Source organism: Lissotriton helveticus, chromosome 4_1 (assembly GCF_964261635.1).
Source record: "Lissotriton helveticus chromosome 4_1, aLisHel1.1, whole genome shotgun sequence".
Classification (NCBI taxonomy): Eukaryota; Metazoa; Chordata; class Amphibia; order Caudata; family Salamandridae; genus Lissotriton; species Lissotriton helveticus.
In genome coordinates this window covers 1,493,733,995-1,493,751,870 of record NC_136063.1, presented here as the reverse complement: position 1 = coordinate 1,493,751,870, position 17,876 = coordinate 1,493,733,995, and the positions used below count along the sequence as shown (strand labels likewise).

At 45.3% G+C, this 17,876-nt stretch overlaps 1 protein-coding gene across 3 annotated transcripts in view; it reads left to right on the top strand.

Annotated features, from left to right (window-relative positions):
* Positions 1 to 17,876, top strand: part of LOC144827567 (enoyl-CoA hydratase EchA19-like) — a 326,574-nt gene that overhangs the window by 53,859 nt on the left and 254,839 nt on the right. For all 3 annotated transcript variants that reach the window (XM_078685825.1, XM_078685826.1, XM_078685824.1), the window contains one exon: positions 6,319 to 6,486. In XM_078685825.1, coding sequence (XP_078541951.1) covers positions 6,319 to 6,486 — 168 coding nt within the window. The remainder of the gene's footprint in view (positions 1 to 6,318; positions 6,487 to 17,876) is intronic.

Below are 17,876 nucleotides of genomic sequence, written 5' to 3'. Positions count from 1 at the left end.
GGAGAGGAGTGTAGTGTAAGTGACTAAACGTGGGGACAGTCAGTAGTAACCAGAGCATGTTCATGGGGATGCTATTAAGAGCAAAAATAATGAAGACACAAGCAGTGAGGTTAGATATAGTGAAGTTAGAATGGAGGGGAAGTTATTGTATGCAATAGTTTTGGATTATGACGTTTAAGAGTGTGTATTAGATCTAAATATGATGAATGCTTGACTGAGGACTTGGGCAAGAGTGCAGATTACCACTTTGAGAGTATTGAAGTTTACTGGGCTGCATGTTGCCTTCTGTATGCACAGAAGAGAATGCATTTGTTATTTGAGTGCTTGGATGAACAGTGTGATCAAAGTGGGCTTCATATGTTAAGACTTTTGTGGGGCAGTGGGAGTTGAGAGCTGTTGAAAGTTTTTTTTATTCGTTGAAGGACGTGTTAACAAAGCGGGCTATTGAATGATTGTATTTTGATGGTCACGGGGAGGTGGAAGGGTGTAATATTGTTGATAATGAGGTTCATGGAATGGTTGGGCAAGAAATGGACGGTGATGGGGGAGAAGTTGTCAAGGGTGATGAAATAAAAAAAAAGTTCAAGTGCTTTTCCATGCAAGTGCTTGGGGCTAGTGGGTATTTGAGAGTGAGACATTGAATAAGAGTTAGCTGAAAATAGTGAGCTGCTGTGATGTTTCAGATGTTAGTTGAAATTACATAGGACTTAAGAAAGGTAGAGGTTTCAGGAGAATCCAGGATAGAGTTCAGGTCTTCAAAGAAAGTAAGAGTGGTGGCAGGTAGGCAATCACAATATGAAGTCTGAAAGGCACAATTCTAGAAATGATGGCAGATAGTCAAGGGGTGGGGATAGTGTGAGAGAAAGAACTTCATGTAGGAGTATTCCAGTGCCACTTCTACTGCACCAGAGAAGAGGCCCAGGTGAGTGGGTGAAGTTGGTCTAGTGTGTGTGGAGAGCTTGTAGGGTGGCCATATATTATAGGTCAATCCAGGCCTCAGTGATGGCATTCAAATGGGCTTCGGGAGTTGGAGACTTATGTTAAGTGGTGATGTATTTGGTTTAGCTGCATATAGAACTTCAATTTCTATAGATTCAATGCCTTCATAGGAAGAACTTCTCAGATGCTGTGTAGTTGTCTTGAAATGCAGGTCTCATGATTCACTTGTTTTCTTTTGGAGACAGGTATCAAGTGGTCAATTCATTCCCCTGTGTTTATATACCTGTCATTTGTTTAAGGTTCCGCTCAAACGTTTCCAGTGTTCCTTTTTCTCTTTCCGGAATGCTGCTTTTTGGTAGGTAAGAGTAAGTAGAGCTGGTCTTCCCAAGGTTATTTCTCGAGAAAAAATTGAGATGGAGATCATTTGCGTTAATATGTCTTACCTTCCAATGGAAATTCCATTTTTACATTTGACAAAGTATTCATAGTAACAAAGGAGCAAAGAGATGATAATGGCATATATGAATGCAGGGCCACTATCGTGAGGTGAGTCTGCCTCACTGAAACAGACACTCTGCTTCCCTCTGTTTCTAAAAGCAAAAAGCCCTCCTCTACGTGCCTACAGGTTGCTAAATGGACCATAAGCCAATCCCTTTTTTGACTGTGTTCTTGGTTACACCACTTATCCTATGGAAGAGGGATATTTTTAAATCTGCCTTTTTCTCTATTTCCTATTTATAGTATAGATACAGCTTAGTGTAGATCATTGGTTGTGATGGAATTTGTGTGTCTCTTGTCCCGCTGCTCCTGTGGGACTTCAGTGGAGGAGATCAGCAGATTTTGATGGGGCTAACAATGGTGGCTGTTTTCGAGCATATGAAGATCTTCCATGTCATTGCCCTTAGCATTCTGTGAGGCAGACTCAGTGTTGTAGATGTTTATCTTCTGTGACAGGTTGGAGCTGGTAGTATTTGTAAGATCTGAGATAATGTGGCGTTGGGAAAAGCACTCACTTCCTCAGCATGCCCAGTGGTAGCTGGAGAGCTTTGCAGAGGGCATAGAGAGGCTTCCTTGCAGCACAAGTAAGTTGTGGTGGACAGGTGAATGAAATCTAATAAAATGGTGGCACAAAATGATTGCCATTTTTTAATTCAAATTCTTTATTGACAATTCCTTGTATCACAGACTTGAATGGCAATGTGTTCAAATCCAGTATACACAGCGGTACAATAGGAACAAAGGTTCTTCCAATGGTGAGAGGGGAATGGATTAGTTATCTAATATTGAAGTAAAAGGGTAGAACAGGAAAGGAAAGAAATACCGACCCCCCCACAGAAGCAATCTCTATCACTGCTATGAACGATGTGCCTGAAACATGAACAGAATCCAAGCAAGATTATGCCCAGTTTAGGTACAGAGAGGCACTCGGTCCCACATGCTCCTTTCCCTATGGTCACCCACCCCACTGCAATCAATCAATCAATCAATCAATCATATCATTTGTAAAGCGCACTACTCACCCGTGAGGGTCTCAAGGCGCTGGGGTGGGGAATGCTGCAACTGCTCGAAAAGCTAGGTCTTGAGGAGTTTTCTGAAGGTCAGCAGGTCTTGGGTCTGCCGTAGGTGGATGGGGAGGGTGTTCCAGGTCTTGGCGGCGAGGTGGGAGAATGATCTGCCGCCTGAGGTCACTCTTTGGAAGTGGGGGACTGTAGCGAGGGCGGCGGAGCGGAGCTGGTGGGTGGGGGTGTAGAAGCTAAGTCGTCTGTTGAGGTACGTTGGTCCGGTGTTGTCGAGTGCCTTGTGTGCGTGGGTGAGGAGCTTGAAGGTTATCCTCTTGTTGACCGGGAGCCAGTGCAGGTCTCTCAGGTGGGGTGTGATGTGGCTGCGGCGAGGGATGTCGAGGATCAGGCATGCAGAGGCGTTCTGGATGTGTTGGAGCCATCTCAGGAGTTTGGCCGAGGCTCCTGCGTAGAGGGCGTTTCCGTAGTCCAACCTGCTGCTGACAAGGGCCTGGGTGATTGTTCTTCTCGTTTCAGTGGGGATCCACTTGTAGATCCTACGGAGCATGCAGAGGGTGTTGAAGCAGGAGGAGGAGACGGCGTTGACCTGTTTAGTCATGGAGAGGGTGGAGTCGAGGATGACCCCTAGGTTGCGTGCATGGTCGGTGGGTGTTGGAGCGGTTCCCAGTGCGGTTGGCCACCAGGAATTGTTCCAGGCCGAAGGGTTGGATCTGAGGATGAGGACCTCCGTCTTGTCCGAGTTCAGCTTCTGTCGGCTGTTCCTCATCCATTCAGCAACTGCCTTCATTCCTTCGTGAAGGTTGGTTTTGGCGATATGGGGATCCTTGGTGAGGGAGAGTATCAGCTGGGTGTCATCGGCGTAGGAGAGGATGTTGAGGTCGTGCCGACGGGCGACGTGGGCGAGCGGTGCCATGTAGATGTTAAACAGATTTGGGCTGAGGGATGAGCCCTGGGGTACACCGCAGATGATCTCGGTGGCTTCGGAGCGGAAGGGGGAAGGCGGACGCTCTGTGTTCTGCCGGAGAGGAAGGAGGTGGTCCAGTCCAGGGCCTTCTCTTGGATTCCAGCGTTGTGGAGGCGTGTTCGTAGTGTGTGGTGACAGACCATGTCGAAGGCGGCTGACAGGTCCAGGAGGATGAGGGCCGCCGTTTCTCCGTTGTCCAGCAGGGACTTGATGTCATCGGTGGCGGCAATGAGGGCAGTCTCGGTGCTGTGGTTGCTGCGGAACCCGGACTGGGAAGGGTCCAGGATGTTGTTCTCCTCGAGGTATGGAGAGCCATTGTTTCACAAGACGAGGCTTGATAGGATTGATCTATCATGCTCCTGGTAAGCCGGTCAGTCTCCTGCACCAAATCCTGTGGAATTCTCCTGGGTAGTATGCCTAAGATGTAAGTAAATCTCAGCATTAAGTTATTTTTAATATTCTGTAGTCTGCCCCAAAGTGACAGTTAAAGTTTAGAACAGTTTGCAAATTCAGTTTTTACGTTGTTGATGATGGGGATGATGTTATCTCTCACTACATTTGTTCGGCCGCTGTTCAGGTATACACCAAGGTATTTTGGGTGGGCGAGAAGCCAAGTGAACGGTGAGGCCCCTAGCAACACTTTTGTAGTTGTTGGTGTAATCGGCATAGCCATGCACTTTGACCAATTTATTTTATATCCTAAAAATCTGGAGAATGACTCAATCACATTCATTAGGGCTAACACAGTTTTTGATGTGTTGGATAGAGCTACCAAGTTGTTGTCTGCATAATGGAATGCTTTCTGTTCTCTTCATCACCATCAGTATCCCACGGATGTGTAATGTCCTGTGGATAGTGGTCGCAAATTGTTCTGGTGCTATCAAAAATACAGAAGGGAGTGTGTGTAACCCTGTCTTCTTCCCCTTCTAATGTCAAAGAAGTGTGAGGTGAAACCCCATACATCACAGAAGCTCTGAAAAAGCAGTGGAGCCAACAGACTTTGTCAGTGCATGTGCTCCCCAGACCCAATGTCGACCATCACCTTAAACAAATATGGCCACTCTACATGGTCGAAAGCCTTGTTGTCCTTGAGGGAAAATACAAATCCTTTCTTCTTTGGCCTGCATTACCTGCCACAGTAGGTGAGAAAGCATTCTCAAATGCTTTGCAGAAGAACAGCCAGGTACAAAACCCACCTGTGAAGGATAAATTAAAAGGGGGATATAAGTGTTGAGACTTGTGGCCAAGATTTTCATATCCATATTTATAAGGGATATCAGCCGATAGCACAGTTGAGGAGGTCCCTTCCTGATCTGGTTTGAGAGAAATCTTGCCCCTATTAAGTTCTGGTAGAGCAGTGTTTTTCGGTAGAGATTTCTTGGAACAGGTTGCCCAGCAATAGTATTAAATGGAAGTTGCCCAAATAATATATTCTAATACTTGGATAGCTAAATAGCCATATAACATTGTGGGGCCAACTACCAATATCTGTGTCACTAGCAGATTACACAGGAGTGTTTTTGGTGGCACCCTCTTGAATCTTTTCCTAGCAGATTTGTATTTTTCACAGAGTGCAGTAAATACTTATCCACCAGTATTGGGAAATTAGTGGGAACTGATCCTTACCTACTGGTGTCTAGGAAGTACATCTATGTTAAAAGGCAACTTTGATGAAGACGATTTTGCAAACCCTCAATTAATCTAGTAAACGCTATGGGGGTTATAGATTGTTGCTTTTAAAGTTTTTTTTTGTGGCGAAGCGGTCTCCACAATTACAAAGTGGATTCTTATATGGTGGACTGATGGCGATTAAGATTAGGATGAAGTTGAAGTGTTAGCATTGCAATCCGTGCTACTGAACCGGTGTGATGTTCTGAGTGCTCCCCAAGGGACTCTTAAATGCAATGCCTATACGAATATGTAAGGAATTAGGTAAAAGTTGTAAAGTACAATCAATGGATTTGCATAAAGAAAATTATTTAGCACATCTCTGAAACATAATAATTATTTGTACACTATGAAAAATAGCTGCATAGTAATTATCTGTTAATGTAATTTAGTGGACGATAAACAGTTTTTCTTACATTTCCATTGAGTCAACTCCTCTTCCAAGTGATTTGTGATAGTTCTGTTGCATATCCCAACAAGCAAGGAGATGTGACCTTTGTGGCTTGGGATGGGAAACTATTTGCCACATCTTGTTTTACTCTTTTGGTTGCGGCGATTTAAAAAGTTGTCAACTCCTGTTGTCATTAAGTGATATCCATTACGATCTGATAAATACAAATATACAACGAATGATGAATGTGGTAGGTACAAAGATCAGAACCGTCCTTATTAGGTCTGGCCTAGAAGCAGACCGCTTCAGCTGTTTTTCCTGCCTCATGTTTCTCAAATAATTAATAATAAAAGTACATACATATAAGCATAAATACAGGGGCTTTTATTCAGTCTCCTTCATCAATTGGTCTGTTCAAGTGGCGTTCACATTTTCCTTCCACCTACCATAGCATACAGCTTGAGGCAGTGGGTCAGCCCACTTCAATGATTGGCTACCTAGCATTGTGGGTGATGGAATTTGCCTGATCACATGTCCCCTGCTATCAGAAAAAAGTGCATTCTGTGCCTCGTTAATGCCCCTCCCCCCTTTTTGGCAATTATTTTGCATATTCTATAAAAAATGCATGCTTGTCAAAGCCAGATTAATTGGTTTAACCAGTGCTTGATAAAATATGGATTAATATTTTCCTGCTTTTTAAGTATGCGTTTTTGAAATGCTTGATTACTGATGTATGTTATCTCGTCTTTCATAGATGTACATATTCAATGGTTTCCAATATGATGTATCAAAGTAAAAATAGAATAAAAAATGCATTTCCTTTTTGTTTTGGGCAGATAAGATGAATGTTCTAACTGAAAGGCATGGAACCATCATGACAATTGGGATCAATAGGCCTGAAGCCCGAAATGCGGTGAACTATCAGACAGCATCCGAGCTGGTACAGGCATTTGAGTCCTTTGAAAAGGACACTTCACTCACAGCAGCTGTATTTCATGGAATAGGTAAGGCATATGTCCGAAGTAGCTAAATCCTAAAATTAATTGCATTCGTACTATATGATTTCTTATTAGATGTGTGTCTGCGAAACACAGCTTTCTTCTGTTATGAATTGGAAGGATTGTGCTTTGTGCAAGAAGATTACTAAAATCACTGTAGTGGCAACTAATAATAGTAAAAACCTTATCTGATAGAGAGACGTCTAGCCGCATTTTCATATTCCCCAAATCACAGACTGGATGCCGAAAATCTTGAGCATGAACCTTGAGCATCAGTAGGTTTTGTCTATTGGCTCCTCATCGGAGTCCAGTGCTTAATTTGAGCTGGTGATATTCGGCACTCAGCACCATCACTTATTTTGTTTTCTGGTGCTCGGCACTGATACTTAATAGTTTTCTGGTGCTCGGTTGCAAAACTTAATTGTCAACGCCACACTTAGGACAGTTTTCATTGAGACTGACTCTGAGCCAGTTGGGTCTGATGGCCTCCTGCATCCTGCCAATGATGTATGCTCAGTGGCGTATGAGGCCTCTGCAGTGGGATCTGAAGTCACCGTGAACACAGCATCAGGGAATCTTTCTGACCTGGTCCAGATTTCAAGGGAGACAGCAGAAAGATCTGCGGTGGTGGTTCAAGTGCCACTTTTGGGTCATCAGCAGACTTCTCTCCCTTTCCCCACCCAGCGCTGACAGTGGTGACGGATGCATTGCTTCTGGGCTGGGCCAGCCATCTAGGAGAGTTTGAGAACAGAGGGGCTGATTACGAAGTAGGGCGGATTACCACAGCCCGCATGGCGGTGGCGGTCTGCCCTACATTTCCCTTAGCCCGCCACTGATTTCCCCCGCCATATTAGTATGGCGAGGGGGACCCGGCGGATGGAAAGACCGTCCACCGGTTTTACGCCAGACGACCAGGCGAAAAAGGAGCTAGATATGGTGGGGGTGTCTGCTAGACACCGCCATCCATATTAGCATGGTTGCGGGAAGCAGCCTTTCCATGGCGGCATCAAGGAATGCCGATTTTGCTGTCGGGGAGCCCGTTGCGGGCCCCCAGTTTATTGGTGGGGTGCACATGGGGGGTACACCCCTACATTGCCATGGACCAGGTGGCAGGCACCGCGTGATGCCTGTCACCTTGTACATGACAATGCACACAGTGCATTCCCCGCATTGTGGCGGGTGGGGCTGTGAGCACCGCCCTCCACAATGCTAGGAATAGAGGATGCTAACGCCACGGTGGCATCCTAATTGCAGGTGCAGGACTCTGCACCACTGGCGGCCAGTCCCAGCGCCGCTAGGGTAATCGGCCCCAGAGACTGCCAAAGACTTGGCTACACATCAGTCTTTTGGAGCGGAGAGCCATTTGCACGGTATTGGAAACTTTCCCATCAAAGAGAAGCTGGTCCAGGTGTTCACGGACAACACCACTACACTGTGGTACAGCACAAGCAGAGTTGAATATTGACGTGCATCCTGTGCGAGGAGGATCTGCACCTCTGAACATTGCTGAAATGCCAGGAGAGTTTTGCTGGTCATGCAGCACCTAGCAGGACCTCTAAACTCAGCTGTTGATGCCTCCCAGACAGAGAATGGTGCTTGCATACGAAGGTGGCTCAAGGTCTTTTTCAAGATGGAAATGAACCTTGGCTAGATCTATTTGCCACCAACGAGTGTTTAAAATGTGAGCAATATTGTGTGCTGGAGTTCCCAAATCGCCTCTCGCTCAGACACTCATTCAGACTAGAATGGAATACAGGGCTCCTATATTGCTTTCTGCCAATACATCTTCCTTCAAACTTCTGAAAAAGAACAGAACTGATCGGGTCCAAGTCATCCTGGTGGGTCCGGATTGAGAGAGGAGACTCTGGAATCCAAAACTCCTGAGCATGTGCATCTGCTTCTGATAAGGCTGCACTTTTGGCTAGATCTACTGTTGCAGCATGTGACATCCAAACCTGCGCACACTCCTCTTTCATGATTGGAGATTGAGCAACAACAGTTGAGGGTCCTCGACCTTTCTACCGAAGTCTGTGATGCCATCTTGGCAGCCAGGCATCCATCAACAAAAACTGTATATGCCTGCGTTGGGACAAGTTTGTGGCTGGGTGCACTGAGGAGCAAATTGATGCACTGTCTGAACCCTTGGCCGAAGTGTTGTTTGCTTTGTCCATAGCCTGGCAAGTTCTTGCTTTGGGCAAAGGTAAGGGGTATCTGTTTGCCATCTCAGCACCTCACCCCAACAAGGAGGAAGAGAGACTCCACAGTCTGGACTCGAAAAGCACTCTGTCATTCTATATTGATTGTACCATAGAACGCCAGGTGAATGATCCACTCTTAGTAGGGTTCACAGGCACGAAGAAGGTGAATGCAGTGCAGAAATAGACCATCTCCAGATGGCATGCATTCATATCTGTTATTCATCAGCCAAGAAACAATCCTCTAAGGGTTTGCAGGCTCTTTCCACCAGAGCCAAGCTACGTCTACTGTGTTAGCTTGTGGAGTCCATTTCATGGATATCTGCCAGGCTGCTGCATGATCATCCTTGCACTGGTTTATCAAACACTACTTGCTTGACAGTCTGGTCCATTGCGATGGGCACTTTGATGGTTCAGTGCGCCATGACTTTTTGGTCTGAGACAGTCCGCAGGCCCACCTCAGGGGAGGTATTCTAAGGTAAGGAATTTGTAGCTAGAAGTCTCTATCAGATGAATAAGTTCTTTACCTTCGGTAAAGACACAATTGGTAGAGACTCTATTTAGCCGCAAATTCCTTACTAACCCTTCCATCATCTCTATTCTGTGAACTGTAGTTTTCTGACTAGATTGGTTCTTATAGACCCTTAGAATCTGCACACTGGACAATCATCCTTCTGACGTGGCTCCATGCTTCTAGCGCAGAAATAGTCACATGTAAGAAACTTATGTCAGCTCACTGGGGTTATACCTATATAGGCACTGCACACATCACATCCAGTATGGACGATTCCTACGATGCCGAGCCGTACAACACCAACTACCGGCATGCAGGGGCATTGCTCAAAATGTTCTACATCCAGTCTGCCACATGGGAGTGTTCTAAGCTAAGGAATATGCAGCTAGACAGTTGCTACCAGATAAGGCATTACCGAAGGTAATTGTATTGTATTGTATCGGGTTTATATAGCGCCTGAATCGACTCAAAGAGTATCTCTGTGCTTAGGTGGGTGCATATTAATCCAGGGAGAACTATTAAATTATTTAGAAACAAATAGAGTGGTTTTAAGCAATTTTCTAAATACAAGATGATTTGAGCATTCTCTTAATGAAAGAGGGAGGTCATTCCAATGCTTGGGGCCGAGGTATGAAAGAGAACTGCCTCCCTGTCTTTCTTTCCTAACTCTGGGAACTATCAACAAGGATTTGGTGCTGGAACGCAGGGCTCTCAACGGGTGGTAGGGAATGAACTTTTCCGATAGATAGCTGGGACCAAGATTGTGTAGTGCCTTGTGAACGGTGCAGCATATCTTAAACTTTATTCGTTGGCGTATTGGGAGCCAATGTAATTTTAGAAGGAGAGGTCGGGAAGCAGATCTAGATGGCATGTTCAAGACCAGACGGGCCGCCGCATTTTGCAACACTTGTAATTTGTTAATGAATGCTTCATTAACAGAGAGCCGCAGACCACTGCAATAGTCTAAGCGGCTCAGTATGAGTGCCTGGATCAAGGTCTTTCGGACAGAGTCTGGAAGAAAAGGAATGACTTGTCGAAGTAAGCCCAGAGTATGAAAGCAAACACCAACTGTCTGACCAACATGCTCTTTGAAAGAAAGAGCTTGGTCTAACCGAACTCCCAAATTTTTCACGGAGATTTTTTGAGTGGGGGGATTTCCAAGATTGTTGGGCCACCAATTTGGTGACCATAATACTGGGGCCCCTCCAAAAAGTAAGAGCTCAGTTTTACCAACGTTACATTGAAGGAAATTACTCCTCATCCAGTGTGAGATGGCATTCATGCCCCGAGAGAAGGTCTCCTGGATAGTTGGAGTATATACGTCAAAGGGAAAAAGCAGCTGAGTATCGTCTGCATACGATATTGGGATGAACCCGTGTTTTTTTAGGACATTAGCCAAGGGAGCCACGTAGATGTTGAATAAAGTTGGGCTCAAACAGGAGCCCTGTGGAACTCCCTTGGTAAGTCCCATGGGTGCAGAACGATAGGCACCTAATGTAACCGACTGAGTCCGACCAGAAAGGAAGCTTGCCAACCAACGGAAGGCAGAGTCCTTTAATCCCACTTCTTTCGATCTGCCGAGCAATATTTGGTGGGAAACCGTGTCGAATGCGGCAGATAGGTCCAATAGCACCAGATTCATGGAATGGCCCTTGTCTAGAGTCATTCTGATGTTGTCTTAGACCTCTAGCAGGGCTGATTCAATGCTATATTTGGGCCTAAAGCCTGACTGAGAAGGGTCTAGGCTGCCTGAAGATTCGACAAAGCTGGAGAGACATTTATTAACATGTCTCTCTAATACTATGCTCGGGTAGGGAAGGAGTGAGATAGGGCGGATGTTGGTCAAGTCGGTCAGAGGGAACTTCGTATTCTTTCGAATGGGCATTATCTGTGCTGCTTTCCACTCCAATGGAACATGACCTTCCTTCAAAGATAGGTTCAGTAGTTGTTTAAACAGTGGTGCAAGTTGAGGGATAAGAGTATTGGCGATTCTAGCAGGGATTATGTCACTGGGAGAGCCAGACTTCATTTGATGCATTAATAACTCTACCTCTGTGATGGAAAGTGGAGGAAAATTTTCGAGTGACGTAGAAGTGGTCTGTCCCAGTACATCCATTGGTGCGGGTTGTTGAAAGGGGCTGCTTGAACAGAAAATGCTGTTGTAAATTAATTCAATTTTTTGTGAGAAGTGTAAAGCAATTTGATTACAGAGAGGTTGTGTGGGAGCTTCTACATTTTAACAAGCCTTAGGATTAATGAATTGCTTGAGGATATTATATAGAACCTTTGGTGCATTACCAGATATGGAGAGTTGGGTGGAAATGTGATCCCTTCGTGCACATTTGAAGCCCTTATGATAGTTTGACGTAGAAGCTACGAACTGGGATTTGTCATTTTCTTTATGGGAGGTGCGCCATCTCCTCTCGTGTTTTCTACAAAGTTTTTTCAAAGAGAGTAAATGAGGTGTATACCAAGTTGCTTGCTGGCGCTTTGGGCGGTTGGAGGAGCATATCACTGGAGCAAGATTGTCTATAATATTAGTTAATGCTAGATTGTGATTTATAAGCGCATCCTCTAAATTATTAGAGGGGTTGTTCCAATGACCTGTCAGGGCGGCTTGAAAATTCTCTGCAGTAATTAAGCATGAGCGCAAAATCCGCTCCGATCGCGGATTTTGCGGATTTTCGGTAAATTCGCGGTCCGCGAACTCTCGCGAATTTACCGAAAATCCGCAATCCGCGAGCGGCGGATTCTGCGGTCAAAAGTTCAAAGCCTAATTTACGATGGCGCCGGCAAGCTGCCAGCGCCATCCTCAAATAGTTACTTAATTAGCTTCAACAGGAAGCTCTAATAGATAAGATACAGCAGGGGCTCGAGCGCCTGCTTTATTTTATCAGTTGGAGCTTCCTGTTGAAGCTAATTAAGTAACTTTTTCAGGATGGCGCTGGCAGCTTGCCGGCGCCATCGTAAATTATTTCAGATGGGGGAAAACGGTGGTGTCTTCTTGAATAAATATGAAGGGCAGGGTTCATTCTGGCACGACGGTCCTGGCACAAAAAATAAACCTCAACAGGAAACACTTGCAGATATCAATAAAGCATGTGCCCTAGTTGAAGCTTAAATTCAGTGACTCATTCATCAGCCCAAAATCAATCGTGAGCGTTGTGGAGGCTGGGCAGGTGTGCCTTCTTCCCAAATATACCATCGAAAATCCGCTGTGATGCAGGCCAGAGGCATTTGCATCTTTGACTTTCACGAGCGCAATCCCCGTGCTGTTCCTGTGACCAGGAGCTTCTGTCTCTTAATCTGCTGCTCTGATCGGTCTCTGACCTTTTATACACACAAGAGGCATGTGCGCTCGCATGGAAGCCCCGTCCGTTTGGCCCCGCCCACACACTCGAGGAAGCCCCGCCCCCAAATCCGCCGATCCGCAAAATCCGCGGATTTTGCGGATCCACGATCCGTGAATCCGCAAATTCGTGAATCGTGGATCCGCAAAATCCGCCCATGCTTAGCGGTAATCTTCTGCCATTGTCTGCGGGTTCTGCTGGCCTCTTGATGTTGGCCCCTGTGCTCTGTTTTATGAGTTTTAATTGAAAACTTAATTAAAGCATGATCCGACCATGTGAGTTGTTCTGGTGTCTCACAGTGAATGTTTGGGTAATTGGATAAGATTATGTCTAAAGTGTGGCCAGCCGTATGGGTAGGGCCTTCATTCGAATTCCTTATATCCATAAGTGCGAGATCGTTCAGAAAGGCAGATGCCTCCACATTATTGGGGCATTCACTGTGGATGTTAAAGTCACCTAATAATAAAAAATTAGAGCTGGCAAGTATATGGGGGGCTAAAAGTTCAATCAATGTGGTGGAAAGATCTGTCAAGGGGCCAGGTGGGCGATAAACCAGAGCCCCCTTTAAGCTAATTTGTGCGGACAGGTCGATTTGAAAGATAAGGACTTCCATCTTTGAGTCACAATGTTCATCAAGAACGGAAACTTTGATACTATCTTTATGTATGATGGCAACCCCCCGTCTTGTCTAGTCTGTCCAATCTAATACATTTATAACCATCAAGTATAGCCAGAGCAATAGAAGGTGTGGAGTGGGGCTTAAGCCAGGTTTCCGTAAGCAACCCCAGGTCTGGCTGAGTTGAAAAAAAGAAATCCCACATATCTGTTGAGTGCTTAGGTAAGGAGCGAACATTGCAGAGTATGTTTTTCCATTCACTCTTATTCCTGGTTGTATGGTGTGTCTCACCTAACAAGGGAGCATGTCTGGTATAGGGATGGGCCTTGTGGAGTAGACAGTGGTCAGCAGTGACCCAAGATTGCTTTAAATTGATAACATTACTTTGATACTGACAGAATCTACACGAAAACGGTCCTTCCAAAAATAGGGGAAGGTGAAGTTGGTTACACAGGGTGTTGTTTTTCCTGAAAGCCAATTGTTCCTGTCTGCTATATCTCTCAATTTTACCTGTAGTCTTTGGATCGGTGTTGATACAACCAGGGGTTCTGGCCTCTGGCGCGGACCGGCGCAGACGGGCTTGCCTTTGGCGCGCCGCCGGCACGCCCGCTGCGCGCATCCAGAAGCATCCCTTAAATGAGGGTGGTTGGGGCACTAGAGCGCCAACCACCTTCCGCCGGAAGTGAGGGAAATAGCAGCAAGGTCTTAAAAACTTTACAAATAGTAATCTCTCTCCACAACAAACGAGCAGCGCTCGCGGTGGACCGGGGAGTATGCACACACTCACAATTAAGTTTTAAAAATGGGTTATGGCAGCAGGAGAGCAATTGCGATAAAATCAGCAAGGAGTGTCACCCAGAAGTAAAATGCGTCCACTGCGCATCGCCAGAAGCAGCCCTTAAATGAGGGTGGTTGGGGCACTAGAGCGCCAAACACCTTCCGCCCGAAGTGTGGGAAATAGCAGCAAGGTCTGAAAAACGTTACAAATAGTAATCTCCCTCCACAACAAACGAGCAGCGCTCGCGGTGGACCGGGGAGTATGCACACACACACAATTAAGTTTTAAAAACGGGTTATGGCAGCAGGAGAGCAATTGCGATAAAATCAGCAAAGAGTGTCACCCAAATCCAAAGACTTGTAAGATTGACAGTCCTGCCTCCACCCAGCCAATCACAACACCAGTATTTCCATACTACATAAGCCCTGCCCACCTACCGCCATGCCTGTTATCAACAAGACACCGACACAAACACAGCGAGAGGGAGGGAGAGAAGAGGACTGGGACGGGAGGACCCTAATCGGGGTAATGAAGATTACCGGTAAGTAATAAGACATTACCCCCTCATGGGTCCTCCCCGTCCCAGTCCTTACTACGTGAGGAACTCACAAGCAGAGAACCAATAAAGAAAATACGCAGGACACCAGGGATCCATGCAGATTACAAAATGTTAATCAATAAAAGATCAATGAACAACAGCGTTCAAGACTGTCAGGAGAGGCATGTAAAACATCAAGCCGATAATGTCGCACAAATGTGTGATGAGACTGCCAAGTGGCCGCCCTACAAATCTCCAGGATGGAGACCCCCGCCACCTCAGCCCAGGAAGCAGACACAGAACACGTTGACCGACCCTGCACATGAGACAGAGAAGGCAAATCCAAAGACTTGTAAGATTGACAGACCACCAAACGGACCCACCGACTGATCGTGGAAGTGGAAACCTTCTTCCCTTATGCCACACCCCCACAGGAGATAAACAGGGCAGGAGAACTCCGGAACCCCAGGGAACGTTGGAGGTAAATTTGGAGAGCCCTGCGAACATCAAAAGAAGGGGGAACAAGGGAATCCCCCGCAGCAGGCAAATCAGGAAGAATCACCTCCTTCTGCAAATGAAAACCCGAAGAAACCTTCGGCAGGAAAGCCGGATCAAGCCGCAAAACGACCCGATCCGGGAGGAACTGCAAATAGGGAGACGAAATGAGCAAGGCACCCAACTCACCCAACCTGCGAGCAGAGGTAATGGCCAACAGGAAAGCCACCTTAGGGTACAGCCACAACAAATCCGCCTCCATCAAAGGTTCAAAAGGGGGCAACTGCAAACCACGCAAAACAGTAGGTAAATCCCAAGAAGGAATGAGAACAGGAGAAACCGGCCGACGAAGCCTAAAGCTCAGAAGAAGCCGACTAACCAAAGGGGCAACAGCCTCCAAGGAGGCCCCAGGACCCCAACAAGCACGAACCGCTGCCCACTGAGCAGACAACGTGGAAGGGGAAAGGCCTTTCAAAAAACTTTGTTTATTAATATAGCACCTCATGATTTTGATGTTTCTCTAATGTTGCAAACAGATATCCCAGTTTGATGGTACTTAATATATTGACCACTCAACAAAGAAACCCTAAGTTGGCCATGCAGAGATTCAGACCTGTGACATGCAACTCAGACCAAATGCTAACTGCGCTGGCAGCTTCCAAGAGCTGACACAGATATGTCATACGTATTGTTGTGTAGCTGGTTACCTGTTCCCAACAGATGGCACAATTGCCATTCTCCTCCTTAGACTAAAGAGACATGTCTCTGCTACATCCTCCTGATTGGGATCCTTGTTATAAAAAAATGTATTCTCGGTGGAAACTTGGAATGATAAACTCCTTTTACAGGCACTGAGCACTTTTCAAAATCAAGATTCATTGACTGTCACTATAGTAAAGACTGACCTTTGGGGTTTACAGTAGCAAATGCGATGCTAAGGCCATCTTTGAGGGGATTCTTAATTCTGTTGATGTCAGTAACAACAGTTCTCAGCCCATCCGAGTTATGAGACCCTTGGTGTTCCAAAGTACTGTTTATTTTCACACTTTCTAAAGTGACCTCCAGGGTCTCACTTGTGATAGCAAGGATTTCTCCACCCAAAAATGACCTATAGTTCTGAGCTACTTGTGATGATAGCCTAAATCGATTGCATTACACGTATTGGCTGCTTTGAAGGTGTGAACCCAGACCTAAAAGTTCTTTGAAAGGGAGAGTCACCAATATCCTCTTACCTTTGGTAAAGTTGCTACATCCTGATGTGTATCCCTCAGTGTTATTGGACAGTTCTACTTTTTAAATGCATCATTTAACACATCTTTTCCGAAAGCAGTCTTTTAGGTGAACACCCATACTCCAAAAATCTCTTTTTTCTCGAAGTGCTCCTTTTTTGGGACTGCAGATGGTAATACTACTTTTAAAAAATGATCATCTAAAGGTTTGTTTTGAGCTTATACTTAGCACATGGGTCAACGAGGAACCATGGGGGTCTGCAAAGCATACTCAAGTGGTCTGTGACTGCCTAGAAAATTAATTTATATTAATAAAGTGTGTATATATACATTCTGTAAATGTGAAGGAATACGAAATTGGAGGTTGAAAATTAGGGTTAATATCTTCATACTGATTTGTGGGAGCAGCACAAGTTCATCAAACAGAATAAGTATGGAAAATGGGTATCCTCAATTGATCTAAGGAAAACTCCAAGCTTTCTATTAAATTGTGCATGTTTGTTTATGAATTAAATAAAATATTTAATCATTTATGTATATGATGGATGCTTGTTTCTGGATTTTCTGTGTATTATTTTGCAGTTCATATAATTGAACATTTTTGTGCTGGGATTTTTAGCTTTTGTAATGACTCAGTTGGGATCCCCAGGTTCTAGTAATGCATCAGTGGGGTCCCTGGGTACCAGTAATGATCCAGTCAGGTCCCTAGGTTCCAGTAATGAATAAATGGGAGTCCACAGATGTCAAAATGTTAAGAACCACTGCACTTTTAATTTAGCACATTGTGATGGTCACAACTGCTTTACGTCGAATGGTGAATATATTTCCATGGCTGTGGTGAATCCGTTGATGAATGTACAGTGATGTGTTTCCTTGAGTTCCTGCTTTGCAATTTCTCACACTCATCCTACACCATTATCTTCATCCTCCCCTGCTAGTCACTAATGCTATTGATACCAATTAACTTGTAGTCTGCTTCTCATTCACTTCTCTTCTACGGGGGAAGGAAGCAATGAAGCAAAGCTAGTGATTTTAGGACCAAGTAAACTCTCCCAGGATAAGCAAGAGATCGACCCTAGGTAGCTCTCCGGGTAGCTCTAAAATGTGAGTTATTCCAGCAGCTATCTGTACAGTGACCTTTATTCAGATTACCTGTAATATCTGTGGTTCCTGTCCCCCACCCCTTCTCTCCTGCTCCGGACTCCTGTCTCTCCAGCCTTTACACTGATGAACCATCTGCACAATTGCATTCACACAGACATTTGTCATGTGCAATAGCACACAAAGAAATAAAGAAGCCTTGAGACATGCAACTCCTGTTTAATAGACAAATAAATGCTGCAGTAAAGGTTTGTCTTTCAAAATAACACTAGCAAAACATAAGGGTACCGAAATTACTCCCTTTGTGACAGAGATTCCCTTGCAATCATTACCTTTTTAAGGTTTACATGTAGTCAGCATACACAGTTTGGCTGGCCACTTCTAACAGCAGATTCCTCACCTTTTCAATATTACACCAGGCATCAGACTGAGTCCGGAAGATATCAAGCAGTACCCTGTGCGCCCACAGGTGGTGCCATGCAGCTCTGTGCTGATGCTGCTCCTCTGTGGAAGTGTTGAGGCTATAATAAAGGCGCCACCCATTCCCACTGACCTTTGTCCCAACAAACGTGGATTCAAA